Raw genomic sequence first — 12,302 nt, 5'->3', positions numbered from 1 at the left:
ATATATCATATATAAATGGAAGCATCTTTATTTGCCACGCATATCAATTTTCCCAACAGTGCCTTCAGCAGTGCTTCATACAATTAGTATGGAAGATTTATTTAGTAATTAAAAAATAAATGAAGGTGCCTGGGTGGCTCAGTTGGTTGAGCGTCTGACTTCGGCTCAGGTCATGATCTCGCGGTTCATGAATTCCAGCCCTGCATCCGGCTCACTGCTGTCAGCACAGAGCCTGCTTTGGATCCTCTGCTCCCTTTCTCTCTCTGCCTCTCCCCTGCTCATGTTCTCTCTCTCTCTCTCTCAAAAATAAATAAACATTTAAGAAATAATAAATGAATGAATTTGGAAGATGGTTTCTGGTGGTCAAAGACTTTCACAGACTAGCTTCAGATAAAGGAAAAATATATTCTCAATGGCTTGTCTGTATTTCTAGGATGAGCCTAGGAGACATCAGTCCCTGCATCTGACTCTACTTAGAGAAGGAGAGGGAGGTCAAGGCTGTGCAAGGACCCAGCCACAGAGGAGGATGCATCTATTGAATTGTACCATTTTTCTGTCTCCAAATGTCGAGCATGGATCCTGTAATGGTGACCTATACACATTGTTTACAGTGGAGCCAGCGGTGGACAAGCAAACGACGCTTGGTCTTTCCAGGATGGGGTGTGGATGGGGAAGTTACTATGGAGGCCAAGAAAGAAGGGAGCCGGTATCTTCAGTGTCAGCTGGCCATTTCAGTTATTATAAAGGGAAAACATTTGTCTCAGACTCCTCTACAATGCAACTGACACCAGCCCCTGTAGCACTGGTCTAGCAGTCCACAGAATATGTAAGCCCAAGGATCCCAAGGAGGTGTTCTGTACCCTAAGGGAACAGTCTGGGAGATCCTCAGGCTCCGTATTTTAGCCCAGTGCAGGGCCTGGCAGTACCCCCTGAACTACCCTGCTACAACATCAACGCTCCATTCCCCCAAGGCAGTGTAGAGACAGGGCCACGGAGCCAGAGGTCGCTTCCTACAGTTCCTTCACCCCAGTGAAAGTTCTCTCTTCCTAGAACCTTAATGGGGCAACTTTGGACCCACAGCTGAACGGCGGGGATGGGGGAGGAGAGAAAGCTCAACTCAGCATCCCTTAGGTCAGGTTTATTGCTACAGGTCAAAGAATGTTCTTACCCCAGAGCCTCAAGCCTTTCTTCAGTGACTCATCATGTTGGCTTTTCAAAATGATCTATCTAGGTTTTAAAGTGGGGTAACTTTTGCAGAGTCTGGGGAATTTATTTAGGTCATGAAAGCTTCAAGAGTTGTTTCTGCTCAGACTTGGGAGATGGGCGTGTGTGCTGAGATGACACAGTGCTTTGCCAAGTAGGAGCATAAATGCAGAAAGGTTGCTCTCTGGTGGGGCTGACAAAAATTGCAGTCCTTGGGATTCCAGGAAAAAGGAAGCCAAATTTTAAGTCAGATTCCTGTTTTTGTACTTGGAGAACGTGTGAAGGAATACTGGCCCTCCTCTTCCTGTTGTAAAGAGGTTGGTGCCTAAGGAGACCTGGCCAATAAGACCTTGACCGGATTTGTGGCTTCTCCACTTAGCTGTGTGTGTGTGTGTGTGTGTGTGTGTGTGTGTGTGTGTGTGTGACTGGGATTGCATGGTGATTTTTACTTTAAAAAGATTTCAGTCTTAAAGTTTCTGGACTAATTCCAACGTGTGTGGAGGTGTGGTTTCGCCACACTAACAAGCAGTGCTCTGACACTGTCTACCCAAAGATAATATCAGATTCCACAGGTTAAGAGCTCTGAGGCACTGAGACTGCCTCTTGCTTGGGATGCCCTCTCATGTCCAGGTTGTTACCTGTGTTCTGACCTACAGGCTCTGGTAATGAAATAAAATATATATATATATATATATATATATATATTTCTTATTATAAATTACAATATCACAACTATAAACAGTATAAACTTTAATCTACACCTTTAGGGTGGTTTCTTAGCTCGTGAAGTACATTTACCAGGGTCAACACTCCCCCAGAGATAGTTAAGGCATTTGGTTAGGAAGCTTGAAGAGGCCCCAGACTTTTGCAGCCTAACGTCTCAGAGTCATGCTGGAGGTGTGGAGTCTATCAGTTGTGTGAGGGTCCACTTTAGGGGCACACTCGGTCACCTCGTCCAACTGTGGGGGTTGGCCTGCCACTGGAACGTGTATCAGCTTCCAAGTGACCCTTTCGTGAGAGAGCTAAGTGGGATTGTCTGCCCCCCAAACTACAAGAGGGTCCTATGACCGTTTTTGTATCTCCTTGCTAATAAATATTATATGATTGGCGTCATTTGGTAGAACACTTGCTTTTGGTATAATCTAACACCAGTTAGTGAGGTTGTGGAACGGGGACACCCAATCTCCCACATGCGTCAAGATAACTGATGGTTACTGAATAGCCAAACTGTCTTAGATCACTTGGCAACTTCCGGCGCATCCTCCTCTTCCCATTCACCCATGGAGGAATTACTGAACTCTACCGTGTGCCTGCTCTGGGGGGGTTGTGCCTGGCCGCTTTCCATCATCTGGCAGTGGACAGAATGTGCTGGGAGAGAGGCTGAAAGAGAAGAGTCCCAGAGCCTGAGGGGTTCCTATGTATTGAGGGGAGAGGATGGGATGCCCATGACCGCTAATGTCTTCGGTGGTAATGGTGGTGGAGGGGCGGTGGAAGGGAGGGCAGGGAGTTTTGGTTTGATGACAATTTTGGGGCAGGGGCATCTGAGGAGAGGATGTGGAGGGTAGATGCAGTGCTAAGGGAAACGAGTGGATAGAAGCAGCACAACTGAACTCTAGAAACAGTTGAAGATATAATGGAAGAAAAATAATTTTCCCTCAACCCTTCCAAGTTCTTGGCTGAGACCACCCTATAATAAAAGACTGATTAACAGGAGAAAAACAAACAGAAGTTGAGTAGCCTCAACAGTATACCTCCTGTATACATGGGAGATGTCCAGGAAAACAGAGTCACTCCCTAAAATGGCCTAAGCCGTCACCTTAAATAACATCTCTAGCTAAAGACCAAAGAATATACTGGGGGTAGAGAGCCAGTTATGGAGGGTTTTCAGGTCAAGCATGGTAAATAAGGGTATGGTTGTTAGGCAGATTTAAGTCTTGCCTTCTCCATTGATAAGAGTTTCTGGAGATTTAGTCATTTTCTCTTCCTCGTACAGAGAGGGAGACACCCTTACAAACGGAGATTTCCCTTATAAATGTAATTTCTATTCTGCTTTCAGAGCTTCTCCTGTGCCTGCCGTTTCTTAAAAATAAGCGATCTAAAATAATCCCTATGCCAAAAAGGCATATTTGGGGTGGCAAATTCTGCTCGCCTTCAGGGAGGACAGACTGCAGGAAACAGGCTTGGGCTCCCAAGGTGGAGTGGGATCCTGTAAATTCCGTCCTTTGGCCCCTAGGTGGGAGGAGGGGCATCCTCGAATTTTCAGAAGAGCGTGTACCAGGGGCCCAGCCCTCAAGTTCATTCAGTCAAGCAGGCTTTATTAAGCACCAATCATAAGGACCAGGAAGTATGTGGTAAGCACTGCATTGAGTAGTTCTCGAGAAAGAAAGATCCCTGACTTCAGGAAGCTCTCAGCCTAGCTAGCTCACAGCCTAATGGAGACTATAAATTAATCAAATAATCTTACTTTCCCCCCTCTTTTTTGCAAAACCACAATAGTGGAAGTTTTGAGAAGCTTCTGGGACTAGGAGACCTAGGTCAGGGTAGAGGATGAGTGTAGAGTCGGGATAGGGTTTTTCACTTATCCGGGTCCCAGGGCGAGGAGGGAATGGTCTTCCGCCTGGTAGATCAGAACATTTCAGAAAAACCAGGATCAAGGGAGCTGGAAACTTCCCCGCAGCTGCTCGCGCCGCGGCCGGGCCCGCGGTCCCAGGGCCGCGCGGGGGCGGGAGGTGAGGCCTGGGCAGGGGTACCGCGGCGCGCGGGGGCCTTGCCGGCCGGCCGGCTGCTGGGGGCGGGCGGAGTCTTGGCGGCTCCGGCCCCGTCCACCTGGCGCCCGGCCCCGCCGTGGGGGGGCGCTGCCTCCTCCCGGGCGGCTGGGGGCGCTGCGACCAAGCGGCGGGGGGCGCTGCCTCCTCCGGGACGGCGGGGGGCGCTGCGGGCCGGGCGGCGGGGGCGGCCCGGGCCGGCGCGGCGAGCGGTGCGGCGGATGGAGAGTCTGGCCGCGGCCGGCGGCGCCGCCTCCTCGTCGGGCCGGGCACGGCGGGCCGGGGCCTTTGTGTGAGGCGGCGGTGGCGATGGTGCTCGGGCCCCGCGGAGCCGGGTAAGCGCGGCCGGGCCGAGGGCTGCCCCTGGCCGAGGCCCGACCCCCCTCCCGGCCCTTCTCTCGCTCTTGCTGGGCTCCCTCCTGCCGGCTCCCCTGGGCCGGACCCATCATTCCCGGCCGCGCGCCGACCCCGGCCGGTCCCGCCGCCCATCCCTTCTATCCCGTCTGGCCCTGCGCCCCGGCCCCCGTCCGGAGGCGCTCCGGGGGATCCCCCGCCGTTTGAGGAGGGACCGAGGTGCTCGGTGGCCCCCAGATTGGAGCACCCTCGCCCGATCCAACGCCCTTCTTCCTGGATTCGACCCTCCAGAGGGGAGACTGCGGCGCCACGAGATTGTTGGGGTGCCTTCTCGGAAGTTCCCAGTCTGCCTCCCTGCCACCCCCCGACTCAGGCTTTCCGGTGTCCCGACCTGGTGTGTGGCCACCAGGGCCCGGGAGATGCTTGACTGGTATCCCAGCAATGCGCAGAAGCTTCTTGGACCCCAGCAAAAGTTGGGAGTTAGTAGGAGGTGGTGAGGTGGAGAAAGGGGCTGTGTCGCGCGGGGCGAGTGGTGAGACTGAAGGAGAATGTAGCTAGCTTGTCTTCCTTAGGCATGCAGTACTCGAAAGGGGGGAAAAGTGGGATCTGGGAAGCCTTTAGGAGTCTTACCTATATAATTAGATGCCTTCTTAGAGCATCAAGTAAAAATCTGGTAGTTCTGGTCAGCGTATGCATAAGTCCCAAAGAGGGTGGTAAAAGGAAAAAAAAAAACATATTTAAGTAAGAGTAAATACCACAGTGTATTCTACTTTGCTTTATTTCTTTGGGTCCTGAGTGCTTTAGCTTCATCCACAGCATACAGAGAAGGTGACAGAACACTATCTGGATGGCTCTGGGCTATGGCGAGACAAGAGAGTAGGCAGGTAGCAGGGAGAGATGGGAACTCGTGAATGAGCAAGAGGTTTATTGGACTGAAAAGACACAGCATTGATAGGAAACTAAAAGAGCAACCTTATCTTGCCCTCAGTGGCTAATGGAGCTTTGGTAATTGTGTCCCAAGATGTATATGGCATTTGGCAATTGTAAGAGAAGTGAATGTACTCAATGAGATAGGAAAGCTTGTATTCAGGAAGAAATTAGAAAATTAATATGAGTAAAATCTGAGCCGTGGCTCTGGTAATGAAATAAAAACGGTGTCTGAGAGGGTGCCTCTGGCTTGGCTCTGAGGCACTAGCTCCTGTCCAACCAGGCCTACAGCCTCTCTTACTGACTCTTAAAGACCAAGCTGTCAGATTTTTTTCAATACTTTTGGATTTTGTTAGGACGACTCTGTGACTATGCAGGGAGAGGGGTCATTGTCCCATCATTGCGCCCAGCAGCATAGACCAGCTCTCCACGTCCATTTTCTCCTGCTCTTCTCCACCCAGGGCTTGGAAACACTCAGACGGGCGGTATTTTCTTCCGCAGAGCTCCTCGCCTGCAGGGATGTGTGTGGCCATCCATCTCTTCCTTTTGCTGTCCGTAGGTGAACCGTGCTGATATAGAGGCAACTTCACAGGAGCTGCTAAGATGGGCATGAGGATCAAACTGCAAAGCACCAACCACCCCAACAACCTGCTGAAGGAACTCAACAAGTGCCGGCTCTCGGAGACCATGTGCGATGTCACCATTGTGGTGGGGAGCCGCTCCTTCCCGGCCCACAAAGCCGTGCTGGCCTGTGCAGCTGGCTACTTCCAGAACCTCTTCCTGAACACTGGGCTCGATGCCGCCAGGACCTACGTGGTGGACTTCATCACCCCTGCCAACTTTGAGAAGATTCTGAGCTTTGTCTACACATCAGAGCTCTTCACAGACCTGATCAATGTTGGGGTCATCTACGAGGTGGCCGAGCGCCTGGGTATGGAGGATCTCCTTCGGGCCTGCCACTCCACCTTTCCTGACCTGGAGAGCACGGCCGTGGCCAAGCCCCTGACCAGCGCCAGTGAGAGCCAGTCTGGCGCCCGGAGTTGTGGCTCGGCAGAACCTACCTATCCCCTTGGAGACCTCCGGGCTGGTGGGGAGCACTTCGGTCCTGATAGGAACTACGTGTTACCTAGTGATGCTGGAGGAAGCTGTAAAGACGAAGAGAGAAATGTTACCGGTGACACTAACCATAGCCTGCCTCTGCCACAGCAGCCACTGCCGCCAAAGACAGAAGACCATGATGCTCCTGCTCCTTTCACTTCCGTCCCCAGGATGGCGACTCCGCCAGGCCTAGGCACTGTCAGCATGGGCATCCAAACCAGCACCAGCTGCTGCCAGCCATACAAAGTTCAGAGCAATGGAGACTTCAGTAAAAACAGTTTCTTCACCACTGACAATGCAATTGACATGACCACTGGGACCAACTCCTGTCTGAGCAATAGCGACCACTCCAAAGATCCAGGCTTTGGGCAGATGGATGAGCTCCAGCTGGAGGACCTGGGGGATGGTGACTTGCCGTTTGAAGACCCCACTGAGGAGACAGGCACGGCCGAGGAGGTGATCGAGTTGAGTGACGACAGTGAGGATGAGCTGACTTTTGGAGAGAGTGACAGCCGAGAGAATAAGGCCATGCCCTGCCAGGTGTGCAAGAAAGTTCTAGAGCCCAACATTCAGCTGATCCGACAGCATGCTCGGGACCACGTGGACCTGCTGACAGGCAACTGCAAGGTCTGTGAGACCCACTTCCAGGACCGAAACTCCCGGGTGACCCACGTCCTGTCCCACATTGGTATTTTCCTCTTCTCCTGCGACATGTGTGAAACTAAATTCTTTACGCAGTGGCAGCTGACCCTCCACCGACGGGATGGGATATTTGAGAACAACATTATTGTCCACCCCAACGATCCCCTGTCTGGGAAGCTGGGTTTGTTTTCAGGGACAGCCTCCGCGGAGTTGAAATGCGCTGCCTGTGGGAAGGCACTGGCCAAAGATTTCCACGTGGTCCGGGGGCACATCCTGGACCATCTAAACCTGAAGGGCCAGGCCTGTAGTGTCTGTGACCAGCGCCACCTCAACCTCTGCAGCCTCATGTGGCACACGCTGTCCCATCTCGGCATTTCAGTCTTCTCCTGCTCTGTCTGTGCGAACAGCTTTGTGGACTGGCATCTCCTAGAGAAGCACATGGCCGTGCACCAAAGCCTGGAAGACGCCCTCTTCCGCTGCCACTTGTGCAGCCAGAGCTTTAAGTCGGAGGCCGCCTATCGCTACCATGTCAGCCAGCACAAGTGCAACAGTGGCCTTGACGCCCGGCCTGGCTTTGGGCTGCAGCACCCAGCTCTCCAGAAGCGGAAGCTGCCCGCGGAAGAGTTCCTGAGTGAGGAGCTGGCTCTGCAGGGCCAAGCTGGGAACAGCAAGTATAGCTGCAAGGTCTGTGGCAAAAGGTTCGCCCACACAAGCGAGTTCAACTACCACCGGCGGATCCACACGGGCGAGAAGCCGTACCAGTGTAAGGTGTGCCACAAGTTCTTCCGAGGCCGCTCGACCATCAAGTGCCACCTGAAGACGCACTCGGGGGCCCTCATGTACCGCTGCACGGTCTGTGGCCACTACAGCTCCACCCTTAACCTCATGAGCAAGCACGTCGGCGTGCACAAAGGCAGCCTCCCGCCCGACTTCACCATCGAACAGACCTTCATGTACATTATCCATTCCAAAGAGGCAGAAAAGAACCCGGACAGCTGACTGGGTCCCAGCGGAGCTAGAGGGAGCTCCCAGGCGGCAGCCAGGACGTTGATTTTCTAGTGGCTGTTGGTCCGTCTCCAGCCAGAGTTTCAGTTTGGCCTTGCTCGGAATTCTGTTCTGTCCTGTGTTTAAAGAAGAAAAGAAGAAGAAAGAGCACACGAGCTGTTACTGTATTTGAGAAGCGACGGCCCTATCATGTTTACCTCCTTACCTGTTCTTGCCCAGGAAGGGCTGTGTTTTTTGATTCTTTTGAGGCCGGTTTGGGGATCTGGTCAGGCAGTTGGCGTCAACTAGATCCCCTCTCCGAGGCTCTCAAGTTTTAGTTTACTGATAGGTTTTATGCTGCTAACAATCCAACCAACGGCCTCACTGAACAGAGGAGGTGGAGAGAGGGCTTTTCACTGTGGGTGTTAGTACCAGATTTCCAACTGGGACGCCCAGCTGTGAGAGAGATTTTGGAAATGTGGTCGTTCGGAAAAGACTAGTCAGCAGGGCAGCTCACCTCAGGTTCCCGGCCCAGCCCTCAGCAGGGAAAAGGCAGATGGGATGGAGGTGCCTGCTTGTTGCGACACTCTAATCTGCTGATGGGACAGTAAAATCTTTTGGCAGCTAGATCCAAACTGGGGACAAAGCTTTCTATTTAGGTCAGAACGCTTTGGGATGAATCCTTGCCAGTCAGAAGAGGTGGCCTGCGGTGCCGCCAGAAGTGGCAGCCGGGATGGACAGGAAGGGAGGTTTCTCCTTTCTCCTCAATTCCAAAGAAATATGGTTTTATGGAGTTATAGCCCAGGTTGCTAGGCCTTCCCTGTGGGGTAAAGAGGACAAGGAGCCACTTTGATACAGTCACCTGTCATCTGGCGGCCTCCGTCGAGCTTGAGTTTCCTGGTGGAGAGGTGGGGATGTCTCTGACAGCAGCAGCCTTGCCTTAATTTACATCCAGTCTCCCACCTAGAAGTGTGTTTGACCTGTGGTGTAGATGAGAAGACCCCATGAGGTGGCAGAGTGATGGACTGTGAGCCCTTCAGGATTGAAGGGACCTGGGTAACGTGGTGTGTAGCGGGATGTGCGCTCTGTCTGTCCCAGTCGGGTAACCCGTTGTTTACTTTGTACACTAACTGGCCGGGAGCCTTGGCAGCTCACCTTTGACCTGCTGGAATTTATCCTGATCTGTCATTGCATTGCCACCAGGGGGCGCTATTGGAGGGCAGCTGGTTTAGGCCCTCCCTGGGTGGCTGTGATGGAGTCTGCCCAGTCCTTGGGGCTGGTTGGCTCCGTTCTGTGGCTTTTGAGGGGTTTCTGCCCAAAGAAGGCTTGAGGGAGAGGGCCCTCGGATCTCGCATATTCACAAGGTAGCACCTCAGTAACTCATACTACCTCACCCTGCTCAGGCGAGCTCTGGGAGTCCCTGGCCGAGGCCCTGACACTGCCCTTGGTGGGACTCAGCCGCACCCCGGGCTGTTTCACAAGCAAGTGGTTTTAATTCACTCACAGAGCCTTTTTGGACAATAATATTTATTTATTTTTGCTTTTATATACATATTATCCAGCATCTCTTTTGGATTAGTGACTTCAGGAAAATGAGTTTCTCTCCAGCAAGTAGCCATATTCCAGGGGACAATCCTGGCCAGAGATTTGGGAAACGGGGGCTAGAATAGGGGAGAAGGTGTCAAGCCTTTAAACAAGCAAATTCTTTTCTTTCTCTCCACATGGTCTCTTGCATTACCCTTTAGATAATGGATGTAAGTTCTAGAAGTTTGGGGCCTGTTAAATTCCTAGGCCTTTTATCCCTCTTCCTTCCTGTGATTGAGTAGATTGGGGATTGTGTTGAGGGTAACAAGTTATATGAAGGACCTTTTTGCACATTTTCTCATCCTTCCTAAACTTGGGAAGCTATGTTAAGATATACAGGCAAGCCAAAGCTCCGTCCTTGTTGGACTTGCTGTCTCTCTCCCTAGCCCTAAGTTGATAAAGCCTCCCAGTTAGGGTGCATGACTCTCTGGTGGGGTGACTGTTACACAAAGAGATTTGTACAGTGGCCACTTTTCACCATCTAAACCCAACTTGTTACCTGTTGCCTCAGGTCATTCTTGTCAGGAGAGCAGTGCTGAGACTTTTTTTTTTTTTTTAAGTTTATTTATTTTGAGAGAGTACAGTACAAGCAGGGGAGGGGCAGCGAGAGGGAGAGACAGAATCCCAAGCAGTCTCCATGCTGTCGGCACAGAGCCCAAGGCGGGGCTCAAACCCACGAACCGGGAGATCGTGACTGGAGCTGAGATCAAGAGCTGGACGCTCAACTGACTGAGCCACCCAGGTGCCCCAGTGCTGAGATTTTTCACCCCTGGTTGGCTTCTCCCTTTCTTCCCCATGCTGACCATTAGAAATTTAAGGAGAACGTGCAAAAGGCTACCGTCTAGTGTCTGCTAAGCTTTTCAAGGCTGGGTAATTCCCAGACTGTTGATGAGGACTGATTTTTGAATGGTCAGATTTGAGAGAGGTGGTACTTACTGGAACCCAGCCAGGTAGCTGAGAATGGATCAGTGTGCTGGAGAAACCCTTTTCCTTAACGGAGGGCATCGTGGATGCTGGGTAGTGTGTATACTTAACCTGAAACTGTGAAGTTTTCCCTTTTTGCCAGTAAACCAAAAAGCAAATCCTTGAAACTTTGCCCCTGAAACACTAAACAAAAAACTGCGTTCCCTGATCCTCCTGAGGTCAAGTGGTTGATCAGGGTGGCCCGGTTGGTTGCAGTTAGACATGTAGCAGGGTCAGTAGCTCATGAGGCTCACTGACCAAACCCTGTTCCTCTGCTTGTCCCCATATTCACACCTGACCCCTCCCTCTGTTTGGAGTCATGTTTGCTGCCTCCAGCTCACTCTTTTCTGAACTGTTTTACTTGAAACTCTCTATTGTGGCAGAGGGCATCTGGGATACCTGGTTGAAGGTATTCATTTTCTTTTGAGTTTTTTTATTTTTTTTCAACCTTCTGTTCATTTGATTTTGTTGCCCCCATGCCCCCCCTTCCCCACCGCCCCCCCTTCCCCACCTTGGAGCCCAGTTTAGCAGTCTGCTGTATTGTTCTGAGGTTCTCTTTGACCCCTGAATGTCTTTTTTTTTTCTCCCTTTTTCCTTTTTCTTGTTCTGACTCAGGACGAGCTACGTAATTTGCAGAGCCCTTTGTTTAAAAATGAAGAATTTCGAGATGGCGACTGTAGAGCATTAAACCAGGCATGAGGCTATTCCCAACCTGTTTCTTAAGGGAAAAAGGTAATACTTGTATGGCACATTGGAAGAAACAGCAGAGGCTGCTTGTGGCCAGAGGAGGGGATCTGTATCCTGCTTCTCCTGTGACTCAGTGATGGCTCACTGATGGCCACAGCACCTGCTGGGAAGCGCTGCTGTATTTTAGTATTTCGTCCTAAATTTTAAGGCCCCAGGGAGTCTCTATAGTTCATGGCTAGCTGGAAAAAAAAGAGGTGGGAGTTGGGCCCACGTGACCTCTAAGAACCAGGAAATGGGTAAAAGTTCTTTTTGACTTTCTTCCTTTCTGTTCAGCATCCCTTGGTCTCCAGGACAAACCTTTGGGCTTAAATACCTTCTCCCCAGTCAGGTTTTGCTACTGATGAATACTCTTTGTTTTCTGGCCTCTAGCTGTGCCCTATTCTTGAGACTACTCATCTTTGGAAGCAAATTCAAATCCTTTTATAGATGGACACTGATTTTGTTGGCACGGGAGTGGGCTGTGTGGAGAAGTCTGCCCATCTGGAGGTCCCCACACATCCTTTTGCCTCAGTCCTGCACTGAGTGAGTCAGGAAGCACAGGCACACAGCATTGATTTCATTGTGATCACGCATCGTAAGCTGAACACCCGAATGGAAATGAAACTGTTTTGATTTCGATGTTTCTTTAACACCCCTCCCCCTGTCCAGTCTGCCCTCCCCTCCCACCTCTGTTAGCGAAAGTCTCTTACGAAACCAAGAAGAGTTGTTGACGTCTAACTTCCTTCCATTAAATTAATAAGTACTGACCTCCTAATATTTAAGTGTTTACTATCTATTGCTGTAAAGTTTTGTATATTTTGTAAACTTCTTTTCCCAAATAGTAGATGTCTAAAATCGTTGTACATCTGATTCTTTTATATTCCATTGTTCGGCACAAAGTGTGGTTTTTATTTAGAATAAAAAAAAAAAGGAAATTTGAAACGAGAATTCTTTTCCTACTGACTGGGGTTACTGTCCCTTGTTGAGATCAGAGCCCAGCACCCGTTAGCGGCAGCTTTCTCCGCAGCTGCCAGGATTCTTCCAGGTGGCAGCTTC

The 12,302-nt window shown here is 51.0% G+C and overlaps 1 protein-coding gene across 1 annotated transcript; it reads left to right on the top strand.

The window, feature by feature from the left end:
- Positions 1–4,158: 4,158 nt before the first annotated feature.
- On the top strand, positions 4,159–12,184 carry ZBTB39 (zinc finger and BTB domain containing 39). Its single transcript, XM_027071445.2, has 2 exons — positions 4,159–4,303; positions 5,809–12,184. Exon 2 carries the CDS (start codon positions 5,853–5,855, stop codon positions 7,986–7,988), a length of 2,136 nt encoding a protein of 711 aa, XP_026927246.1. The 5' UTR covers positions 4,159–4,303; positions 5,809–5,852; the 3' UTR covers positions 7,989–12,184.
- The last annotated feature ends 118 nt before the right edge of the window (positions 12,185–12,302 follow it).

The sequence above is a fragment of the Acinonyx jubatus genome, chromosome B4 (assembly GCF_027475565.1).
Source record: "Acinonyx jubatus isolate Ajub_Pintada_27869175 chromosome B4, VMU_Ajub_asm_v1.0, whole genome shotgun sequence".
NCBI lineage: Eukaryota > Metazoa > Chordata > Mammalia > Carnivora > Felidae > Acinonyx > Acinonyx jubatus.
This window is presented reverse-complemented; position numbering and strand designations above follow the sequence as displayed.